The 12,150-nt window shown below is 34.0% G+C and overlaps 1 protein-coding gene across 1 annotated transcript; it reads right to left on the reverse strand.

The window, feature by feature from the left end:
• Nucleotides 1-580: 580 nt before the first annotated feature.
• Nucleotides 581-10,328, reverse strand: LOC110735214 (uncharacterized protein YtfP-like). The gene is made up of 16 exons (XM_021915397.1): nt 9,530-10,328; nt 9,316-9,441; nt 6,367-6,426; nt 5,887-6,000; nt 5,659-5,746; nt 4,118-4,263; nt 3,939-4,040; nt 3,656-3,727; nt 3,480-3,579; nt 3,321-3,403; nt 2,806-2,883; nt 2,622-2,720; nt 2,471-2,521; nt 2,326-2,382; nt 1,849-1,890; nt 581-969 (listed from the first exon to the last, which is right to left on the reverse strand). Exons 1-16 carry the CDS (start codon nt 9,665-9,667, stop codon nt 895-897), a joined length of 1,431 nt encoding a protein of 476 aa, XP_021771089.1. The 5' UTR covers nt 9,668-10,328; the 3' UTR covers nt 581-894.
• Nucleotides 10,329-12,150: the final 1,822 nt, after the last annotated feature.

Consider the following 12,150-nt stretch of genomic DNA (forward strand, 5'->3'; position numbering starts at 1 on the left):
AATACATGTATTAATTAAAACATTAAAGAGAGTGGGTTAGGGTGTTGGACTGTTGGGCCGTTACCTCTGTTAGCTTTTCGTGTTCTTTTTTTTTTTTTTTTTTTTTTTTTTTTTAAAAAAAAAAATATTTTTTGTAAATTTGTTTAAATGGGTTAGATACATGTAAGTGTTTTGTATTCTTTTGTCATAATACTATTTTATTTTTTAATTAAAAAGTATATGTGTTTAAAATGTTTAGAGGTTTTAAGTTTTTAATATATTTTCCATAAATTTTATAATTATATAGTATATTTTTCGTAAATATTTTAATATGTACATTTGTATATACACATATGTATAGTAATAAATAATCAAAGATCACTAATCCGTAGTTAAAAATCACTAATTAATAAGTTCAGTTTAATTCAGTTCAGCTGAGTTCAGTCAATCAGAACAGACCCTTAACCTTGAAATTAGGGGGTGGAGTTCATTGATGGTGGTGGGCGATGGGTTCGAGCATCGACCCAACAGTCAATTGGAACTACGATGTATTTGTGATAGAATAGCATTACTTCGTACTCGTATTATTTTGGAATGTAAAGAGCCACAAAGAGTAATGTTGTATAAAAGATTCAATCCAATCACAAATATTTTTTTATTTTACCAACATATGCTAGTGTCTAATCTCAGTTATCACACCCTCTCTAGTTTTATATCCCTTTTATTTCACAACACTCTGCATACAACTTCGAGGCTATACATAATAGGTGGACAAGCCCAAACGCCCTCAGTTTTAACTTTTGTGCATTCTAGTTAGCATGTACATGACTTAGTCCTGGCTTAGAAATTAGAAGGCAGTTGCAGGCTTGTAGCACTAGCTGCATAAAGGGACAATGTCGTAATAATATCTGCACCTTAAGTGCTCCGTCTGCTGGATGCTGCTAAATCCCCAATGCTTGTACCAGCAATGTAACCCCCCGTCCACGCATTCTGCAAAAGTTGTTATTCAATCTATAAGCATATGAGCCTGCATCCAAGTATGATGGAGGTATACAGGGAGCCTAAACAGAACAGCGGAGTACTTGCTAGAACTATGGTAATTTCCCAATTGCATGAGCATCAATCAAACAGCCTTGCAAGGAGTTGCAACAGTAACAAAAAAGAAATCAAAGCGTACATTATCGAAGATAAGTTCGAAGTAGACTGTTGTATTTCCAAGATGCAAAACAATTAGGCAAAAAGTTAAAGACAAAGAACAAAGATTCAATTAACACCTATGATTGTATTCTCTCTTCAATTATATTTATATTGACTTATCAGAACTTGAATGAACTAATCTGAACTAATATAAAAGTATTTGAACCTTTATTTATTTATTTATTATTATTATTTTTTTTTTTCTGAACTTGTGTGTTTGAACTTAGACCTTAAAGTCTATAACATTATGAGAGAGAAGATGCATGTGTCATTCCCTCCTTTGTTACCATAAGCTTGTTAGAATTTAGATTATCTCATTAAGTGACAAATGAAAAGGAAAACAGTATCAAATAAATTGAACCAACATATAGGGAATTGTATAGGCATACATAACAAAGCTTAGAATAGGAAATTAGGAACAATGCATATTGCTAGAAACAAGAATTAATCACATGCTTATCAACTAACCGGCCCTATAAAGCAAAATGACAACTTTTATAAATATCAGAGACCAAGTTCCGGATAGTGACTTTTGGCAAAATGATATTGACTTGCAGGTTTTATACTTGGAATTGTTTGCTTAGTCTTTATTAGGTTGATTAAGGGAGAATTATACTAAGAAAATTTCCACCAGAAACGAAAGAGAAAGCAAAAAAGAATTAAGATGGATACCTGAAAATTAAATCCACCAGTTATCCCATCAACGTTCAATATCTGCAAAACATAAGAAATTTAGATCTCTTTAAAAATACATCTGCCCCAGCCTTCAATGACCTCAAACCTCAACACACATTTCCACTTCTCTCAAAAAGATATTGACCAAAACAATGGGTTACTAAATTTATTGTGGTGTAGTGCCAAGAGTCTTCACAATTACAGGGTGAACACCTGCAAGATCTTCTCATGTTCCGAACAACATTCAAGAACAAAGAAGGGAAGCACTTTTCTAGTATGAATGCAGCAATATCAAACAACATAGGCCAGATTTACTTCAAGAAGCTACTAGGGAAATAGAGCCAACTACTGAAACTGCAAAATGCAAACATAGAATGCCTTTTAAAGTTCATGCCATAAGGCCCATATACATAACTTCGGCTGTTATTATGGTATGCCTGAGAAAATACATTACAAAGCATGATTAGTGATTACCTCTCCTGCAAAAAATAAGTTGGAAAACATTTTGCTCTCCATCGTCTTCAATGAAATCTTCAAAGGGGGATAGTGCAGGTTAAATTCAATATTAGAGATAGAAAGAAAATGACAGGGACGGAAATTAAGGGAGAAGTGAGAGTACCTCACTCAAGGGGATACCTCCAGCAGTGACAAATTCATCTTTAAATTGGCCCTTAAGCAAAAACCACGTCACAAATTTTGACACCCCATAAATATACAAAAACAGAACTAATAATATTTAAAGAGCGCGAAGCAGGAGGGGGTGCTCGTACCTTTCCTGTCACTTCAAATGGACACTGTTTTAGTAGGGAGGTAATAGAAAGCAATGCATCACTAGAAATGGAAGCCCATAAGATATCTTCAACAAAACCCTAGATAGAATGAAGTAGTTTAAAAAACAAAAGTTAAAAAATACTTCGTATGTAATAGTGGTAGAACAAAAGAACTACTGTCTACCTCACGTTTGAGCAAATATCTCCAAAATCTCTTGACAAGATTAAACTCTGAAGGGCTTGAATTGACCACTTTTTGCTTCTGAATATATCAACATTTCAACAGAACAATGACGTCATGCTCATAGAAATAGCAAAGTGTATATAACAAAGTGGTCAAATCACTCAATATTATGAGCGATCACTAGTAAACAATAATTAAGAATATTAAATTGCCTGTATGCCAAATAAACACCACATTTGTAAACAGCATCATGAAAGAGCTTTCTACAGCATTAGAGGAAATAGATTCATGACTACAGTCATGTTTTCTTTTACCTTAATAGCACCAAGTAGTATTTTTTAGTCAAATTGAATATTTTATTTCATTTCTAGGGCAAGTATATCATGTTCTGATGCTCCCTTCCTCCCTATCTTATTTTTGGGGTAGAAAGGGTACCTACTACAGATCAGGAATCAAAATTTACAACAGCAGGAGATCCCTATCCTAATGAAGCTCTAAGAAGGAAAGTTAATTACTGCAAAATTCTTCTTCTGCTTTAAGAGGATTGACTTCACTCCTTCTTTAAGAATATCCGGTGCAAAGTCCAAGATAAGTGTCCCTAAATACATAAGATTATGTCAGACACAGATAATTTAGTCAGAGTGTGCAAACAGACTGTTCAAAGATATTATTACCTTTGTAATTTGAGCCGTATAGATCACGAGCTGACCAGGCAGACAACCGAAGAATTGCAGGACCACTGAGCCCCCAGTGAGTAACAAGCATTGGTCCAACCTACAATCAACATGATGAGTTAATTTATATGTATTAAGAATATTGAAGGACATCACCATAATATAGTCATGCATGCCTGTGTAAGCTGTGGTATGTTTCGTCGGCTGTTATCCAGTTTCAATCTTGCTTTTACCTTGGAAAAAGCTACCTAAACATCCACAAGACAGACAGATAGACAGACACAAGAGTGTTATTTAATTTGTAGAATATTAATGTAGGGAAGGTTTCGAACAAACATAATACAAAAACTGAGTGATGGTGACATATAAGTATATAACAGCATCACTGAAACAGGTTAAGTTATATGAGTAGCTGAAAATGGTTGTAAATCAAAAAGGAGGATGGTGGAGATGTCATACACCCGATAGTTCAGCCAAATTAGAGTCTTTGATCTTGAAGGTGAAGAGACTAGGGACAGGATCTATAATCGTATGGCCAAGCTGACCTGCAAGACCATAACCCTGTGAAAAATTGTAGTAACATTGCATACTTTATAATATCAGGTTCATGAATAAAACAATCTTAAAGCTCAAACAACCTGCTTGCTACTTCCAGTGGCAATTAACAGATAATCAGTTTCAACAAGATCAGCGGTTGAAGAACTGCGCATCACGATCCCGAGATCAAACTTCCCAGTAGCTTTGCTAGTCGCAGAAGTCACAGTTTTTCCTGTCTGCACCGACACTGCAAAGAGTGAAGCATTAAAACAATTTGCAGTACAGCAAAAGCATTTAGTGCTATGGAAAAACTCAAAGGGTGCACTTAGACTATGTAAACAACATGAAGAATAGATGAAGGAAAGGACTGTTGTTTTGTGAATCAGAGTATTCGGAAAGGAGATGATACTTGCAATATTTTATCCAGGTTTTTCGGACACTCAGCCTTAAGGAAAGGCAAAGAAGAACTAACCACTGAGGCACACACCTTAAGGTATCAAAAATGAACCTTCCCATTACACTTTTAGCTGAGAATCAAATAACAATCAAATGCTAAATTACTGATAAAGTGATCGTCATTGTAGCCCAAATTGCCATCTCAAAATTCTAAAGCATTTCAAGTCTTCTGTATCAGCAAACGAATCATTAGTGACTTCCCGAATCTTAGTAATTCTACTACAATGCCACAAGAGTAATTTGCAAGGAATCAGTATGTGAGGGAGGGGCACATTAGTCATAGCCTATTAGTAGTGTCTTGAGGAATAAGTTAGAGTTAGTTGTGAGACTTTTTCTATAAATAGACCTCATTAGGAGGAATAATTATCATGTTGAATATTGTTGAAGGCATTGTATTGTTGAACAATCAGTTTGATAATACAACTTATCCCTCTTAGCTATCCTTTTCTATCTAATTAGCTTGCTTGCTTACTGTTTGAGAGCTAATTCCTAGCATAATTTCATAGTTATTTAGTCATTTGACATCATTTAAGTTCTTTCTAGAGAATTGATCAATCAGAGTAAGCTTTACATTTCACGTGAGAAAATAGTACTCCCTCCGTCTATCTTAAAGCTTCATTTCTCACAAAATTCTTGTCCCAACAAAACAAAATAAAAACACATTTTCATTTTTGTAGGGTCCATAACCACTACTTTTTCTATACACTTTTAATCAACCGAACACCTCTAACCCCTTACATTTTCTCAAGAAGGAAAGGCGATTCCATCCCACAATAAACTGTTCTCCCTATCTTCATATTCAACTTTAATCAAGTATACCTTGCCACAACACCTCTCCTAGAAGTCTAAAACTATGCTCCTAGGAAAAAAAGGGCTTTTATTTAGGGACAATGGAGTAAAAAATGTGAGGTATCAGCATACAGTATTCTATAAATTCCCAATATACATGTAATTATGAGCAGGAGACAGGGGTAAAAATGCACTCTTTCTCCAACCATGCTATGAGAATCTGAGACAAGTCAGACAGATGTATAGAAATACAAACCACTGCTTTCTTAAATTTTTTTATACATTGTGCACCTACTCTTTAAACATATATCACTGCACCGTTTCAAAGTTCTTTACATAAAACTTTTAAGAAATCGATAAACAACAATATAATGGCATAAGGTAAATTGATAAATACCTCCAATTTTTCTTGCTTCAGTCATTAAGCAATCAATAATTGAAGTTGAGCTATTACTGACCGGAAATACCCGACCATCACTTTCCGTCTGATGGTAATACAAATGTAAAAGATTTTAGCTCCGTACATATGCATAGAAAGACCACAGAATAACAATACATTACTTTTGTGATAGAAGACAAAAAATATGAAGAAAGAATAATGAAGGATTTAGAACATATAGATGACCTTGAGTTTGACCCCATGACTTGTAAACCAGGACATAGTATCAAGTGGACTATGCATGCTAAAGAAAGATCCCTTTAACTCTTTGTTTCCTCTAGGGTATTGTTCCGCCATAATCTGCAATAACAATTAATGATTCACAATGATGAATTGAAGCCAATAAAAATAATTTTAAGAAGTATATTAGCAAGAAGATTGAATGAACCATTATTTTTCATAAACTACACATAATTATAATTATTGTTGATTTCTTGGTTGTTATAGTAGTAGTAGTAGTAATTCCAATGGTAATGCAAATGAATAAAATTCAAATAAATTTTCATAATTTTAGTACAAATTACATCTATCCTTTTGAAAGTGTGCAACTACGAAAGCATGGTGAGACACAACAAACTTTAAAAATATCATTATTTGATTGGGTGAAATCGTGGATGTTACCACAAGTAGGCTACCGTAATGCCAAAGCTCTTATGCTGCACTTACCACATTGTCAGGGCAATGTCCATTGGTCACGTTGCATCTACCTCCTCCAGATATTTTTACCTGCATTATGCGTAGATTACATAAGCCCAGAAAGAGATTGGATGTCACCAATTCACCACAGAAGAAATAAACCAAAAAAAAAAAAAAAAATAATGATTGACAACTCCTCAGATAAAGGTAGCATTATATTCTCAATGAATTAATTTGAAATATCAATATTCAGAAAAGTAGTGATGAACACCAGCTATTAGCTTTTGGGGTAGTGTTTCACAAAAGCTACAAGAAGACACATAATCCCCGATTATAGCACCCTATAATTGGACAATGCAAGTGATCTAAATGGTCTGAGCCTGAAAAATAGACCGGAAGGGCGGAAGATTGCCTAAAACCCATCCATGATCAGAAAGAAAATAAGCTTACAACTTTAGCTAGCCCAAATACAATTAGGTCCACAAGCCGTCAATTAACACACAGCCAGAAATATTAAGCAAAAGGAAAATTAAATTAAAAAAACAAGCAGCAGCCAGGCAACTAGCTCCAGTGCAAGCTCAAAGCGCTGGCAGGATCTACAGACTGCCTCCTCAAGGCAGTCAATGTAATGAAGCCTTTGTAGTGCTGTTTTAAGCTTATTTCAATGGCCAGATCATTTTCTCATTTAAACTTATTTACAGGGGTCAATCTACGGTCATGTGGCATGATTTCCAAAATGAAAAAGCTTTATGCTCTCATAGTAAACAAATCACTTCATAAATCAAATACTGTACTCAAGACAATTTCAAGTTCCATTCAAAAGTTTGAGTTTTCACCCAAGGACTATAGGCAGGAAAGGTATAATTTATAAGGGCTATCTATATATTCAATATTTAAATCCATGAGTAAATCCTTCTTTCATTTCTAATTGTTATTGAGCATCCTAACTTTCATGATGTAGGGTGTTATTAATTTCATCCTTGTATTACTATGAAAATTTATTGTATATTGGCTTGTAAGGTTATTGCTTGAAGTTCCTGCAATTTGGATTACTTAACTCGAAGCATCACCATATATTAGTCATATGTGAGTTTGTATGGTATTTCATAGCCAATTTCACTTGTCTAATGATAATCGAGTAGAGGCCAATATGGAATTACGGCTCTTGGTCAAATCTATGCCTTAATTCTCGAATCCAAATTGGTTCAAGATCATATTGAGTTATATTTCTCTTAGATCAAAATGCTTTTTGGATTAAGGCCCTGTTCTCTTCACCTTAAAAAAATAATATTAAGTAAAAATAATTTCAGTTCAGTAAAAATAAGTTCAGTTCAGTAAAATTAATTTCAGTTCAATAAAAATAATTTCAGTTCAGTAAAAATAAGTTCAGTTCAGTAAAATTCAGTTTTCTTAAAGAAGAATTACAATAGAAAATCAGTAAAAATAATTTCAGTTCAGTAAAAATAATTTAAGTTCAGTAAAAATAATTTCAGTTCAGTAAAATTAAGTTCAGTTCAGTAAAAATAAGTTCAGTTCAGTAAAAATAATTTCAATTCAGCAAAATTAAGGTGAATCAAACAGGGCCTAAGTTCCACTTATTAGTCCCTTTAGTTGTCCCATTCACAGAATCCAACAATAGTTTAGAGGTCCTTTTAAGTACCTGTTAGCACCTCTACTTTTTCCCTATCGCATCCCTATTCAAGCAAGCTAATTTACAATTTCTAACATCGCCATTTCTATGCAAGGTTACAATGGTAGGCTAGTTATTTTATCACTACACAACCTAAACTACTATTTAAGCTAATGTTTCGCAAAATCTACCATAAGCTAATGTTTCGCAAAATCTACCATAATTAGTTTCCAGGATATAAAATGGATTAAAATCCTACTTTGACAACTAAGCTCTAAGGCTCTAACAGCTGACACTTTATCAACTAACAAGCATGAAAATAGCTAAGTGCTACAGAAACTACAACTAGTTATGCCAAATTACCCTTTAGACCACCAAAACTACTCAAGCAAATCAAGGAGACACTACCGGGTTTCTCAGCACGATTTCCTTAAAAATTGCTAAAATCAAAACTAATTCCCACTTTGCGCCGTTTTGAAAAATAATTCCCGTAGTAATGTCCACGTAAGATCGGATATGATTTATTTTTTTAAAAAATTTTGGTTCAATGAAGAACCACCAATGCCAATAGCAGTTCTTAACATTGAACCGCAATCATCGTTAGTGGTTTTTAGGTAAGAACCACAATTACAGTTTGTGGTTCTACTCCGTATTACGAACTAAATAAGCATTACTGACACATTTGACTTTGGCATATTGGCATATTAAAACCGCAAATGCCATTTGCGGTTGTTTTACATGTTGCTTGCCCACATAAATTAAAAACAATAATGCTTCGTTTTGAAGGTTAAGCTGCAGATGACAATTGCAGTTTTATTATATATAAACCGCTATTGTCATTAGCAGTTTTACTGATTAAAAAGTATATTTAAAATTATTACCAAGCCTGCGTGGACAGTATTTTGGGAAAAAGTTCTTAAACCAACGCAAAGAGGGAATTATTTTTTATTTAAGCAATTTATACAGAAATTGTTCGAACCCTCAAGAGCATGTACTCTCTCCATTCCTACTTGTTCTTCCTACAAAAAAAAAATTGTCTCAATTACAAAGCCCTTCTTTAACTATTTATTCTCATCTATACAAACTAATCCAACAACATATTACAAAGTAATATGTAATTGTCATATCTTTGTAAGAAAATGTGATCAAAGTTTATGCATGAATTACTCTAAAGTCAAATTGTTACAAATATTATATACTAAGACATTATAATGCAAAATGAATAAATACCCTTAAAAATTCCAAACTAATTACTGTAAATCAAATCTTTTTGCAAACATATATAGCATTCATACAAAACCCAGAAAGTTTATCAGCAAAAAAGGAAAGAGAGTTAAAAGTGGTGGTACCTTAGATAATGGTTGTCCTTTCTCAATGACAATAACATTGAGTTTGGGTGCGACAGTCTTTGCCCAAATTGCGCCATAAATTCCGGCAGCTCCGCCACCCACCACCACCAACAATTCTTGATTACACTGCCCAAATTTGAAAAACATACACATAATAAAACAGGGATAAAATTGAAATTTGCGAAGGAGAGAAAAAGAGAGAGAAAGGTGATACCTTTGGATTGGGAAATTGGGCAAAGATTATTGGAAAATTTAATTTTCTGGAATTTTTGTTTGAATTATTTGTAAAGGGTACTGGAAAATTGCAGTTTCTATGAAGGAAGCTGGATTCAAGAGCTAAGGTTAAGGTCATGGGTATCTAGCTAGTTATGGATATGGAGTACTAGTTTACTGTAATTTCCCAATTATTCCGTAAGCATACAAGAGTATACTATATACAAGAGTACAAGACAACAAGATAAAATGGTGGAGAGGTGGGACTGGGGGAGATACAGAGAGAATTCATTTTTTTTTTTTTTTTTTTGGGTGTTCTACCCAATTCATCCTTTAGACTAATTCGGATTCGAAAATTAATTTTAAATAATTAAATTTCAATCCTCTTTTGATTGTTGTTGCGGGGATCGAATATGGATTCTCTCTAGAGTCCCTATTAAGTATAGTCCCAGTCTCAATCAATACTATACCAACAACCAATTGGTAGAATTCAGGTTTATTATAGAGCGATTTCGGTATTTTTTTTTCTTTTTCTTCCGATTTGGCCTAGAGCTAGAGCTGTGAATTTAATTGGCCCATATTTGGGTTGGATTTAGACACTACTTCAGTATGTAGTCTAGGCATAGGTCAATTTAACCTCCAAGTCGGATTTAGCCTTTAGGTATGAGTTGGGTCAAATTCAGGGCAATTCTGTTAGGTCATTTATATTTTACGGAGTATACGGAGTAATGAACTTATTATAACATCATTCAATTTTGTACTTATATAGTCATATGAGATAATTTTTGTTTAAACTTACTCTATCTAAATTTATTTTATTTAAACTTATTTGAATTGTTTTATTCCTTCTAATTCTGATTATTTAATTTGAGAATTGGCAAATATTCTATATAATTTAGGTGAATTAGAGAGAGAGTGGGAGAAAAAAGTAAGTAATAGTTGGAGGGAAATTGTGTGGGGAAAAAAAGGATATACGAAGTATATTTTATTTAGTTAAAGGTCATGGTTGGGTCAATGCAGAAAAATTTTGGTCAACGATTGAAATCCAACTCACGTGCCAATGTTCCATAATACAACAAAAAATGTTCTATGAAATACTTCGTATAAGATAGTTTATTTTTTAGGAAAATTGTAAACTAATAATCCCACCTTTAGGTGGTCTTCCACAAACAATCCCACCTTTCTAAAATCCAGAAACAATCCCACCTATTCCCCCTATCTTCCATTAACGATCCTTTTTACAGGTTACCCCTTAAACCGGTGAACCTATTCTATTTCCCTCCCTAAAGTCTTTCTTCTCCAACGGTTTTCCCCCAAAAAAAACATAAGTTTCGCCATTTTTATGAAACAAAGTAACAATTAAAAAAAAAAAAAATTAACTTTCAGAAACTTATCTTCATCGAAAGGACTGCAATTGTTCATTGATTGAAGGAAATTAAGGTCCTTAGCACAGCAATTCAAGGTGGGCTAATTAGAGGTAAATTTTCGACAAACCCTAGCTTTCTTAAATTTGCAAATAAAAGCAATTAAACGAAGATAGCTTCGATTAACATAGTGAAGAGTAATTTAAGTAGTTATTGAGACTGTTTGCGTATTGTAATGGGTCTTGCATGTTTGAAAATATATCATGGTGGGAAGTTTAAATTTGACAGTAATGGTTACTGGGTTTATTTGGGAGGGAAGTTCAGAACTTTTGATGTTGATGTTGATGAGTTGTGTTGGTTTTATATGAAGGAATTAGTTGCTAAATGTGGTAATTATTCTGGAAATTTCAAACTTTATTACTTAAATCCTGCACTTGACTTAAGGGGTGGGTTAAAGTCTGCATTTACTGATGATGAATTCAGAGAATTAGGTAGGGTAATGGTGGAGAACAGAACAGTAGACTTGTATGTAGTTGTTGATGATGTTCAGCCTGAATTTGTTAAACAATCCCAGACTGGATCCAATACCACAACCCAGCCCACTTCAGCCATTGTTGCCACAGAACATGAGCCCAATAGGCCCAAAAAATTGATATCTAAGAGAGCTGGCATTTTGAGTCAGGCATCTAGTGCAGTTTCAGAGAAGCTGCATGTGTTGGAAAAGTCTAAAGGAAAAGCAGTAGAAGTGGTCCCCACTCTAACAACAAACAAACAACTTCAACCATTTCCTAGATCTATAACCTCCATTTTATTACCAGAAAACCCTAGTCAAACAACAGCAACCCCAACTCAAACAGAAAACACATTAGAGCCTCATTCTGAATTCATTAGATGTGAAGTTCCAGGGGACTATGATTGGGAGGAAGACAGACCTATTAGCCCCATTGCCATAGATGAGTTACTGTATGGTTTAGGAATTGATGAAGATGATGATGATAAAGATTATGTGTTAGAAGATGATTTGGAGGGTGAGTCTGATGCAGATGAGTATGAGGATGAGGTTAATCTCAGAAATGAGTATGAGGAAGAGGATTGGCTAGGTGATTATGAGATTTATCAAGCTAACTTTGATTTAGATGGGGAACATGATGATGTTAGTGACATTGAAGAGTTGAAGGAGCCAGAGGATTTTGATGCTGATAGTAGTGATGATGAGCAAAGGGAGGCAAGGGAAAGAGTGAAAGGTTTCAATTGTAGT

The sequence above is a fragment of the Chenopodium quinoa genome, unplaced genomic scaffold (genome assembly GCF_001683475.1).
Source record: "Chenopodium quinoa cultivar QQ74 unplaced genomic scaffold, ASM168347v1, whole genome shotgun sequence".
NCBI classification, from domain to species: Eukaryota; Viridiplantae; Streptophyta; class Magnoliopsida; order Caryophyllales; family Amaranthaceae; genus Chenopodium; species Chenopodium quinoa.

Bases quoted from the DNA above. Each gene is read 5' to 3' on its own strand.
- LOC110735214 (XM_021915397.1), bottom strand. From the start codon at position 9,667: ATGACCTTAACCTTAGCTCTTGAATCCAGCTTCCTTCATAGAAACTGC. The intron at 9,442-9,529 runs GTATCACCTTTC...AAATTTGGGCAG, and splicing joins CCCAATTTCCCAATCCAAAG to TGTAATCAAGAATTGTTGGT. The intron at 2,522-2,621 runs GTACGAGCACCC...TTTTTGCTTAAG, and splicing joins CATTTGAAGTGACAGGAAAG to GGCCAATTTAAAGATGAATT.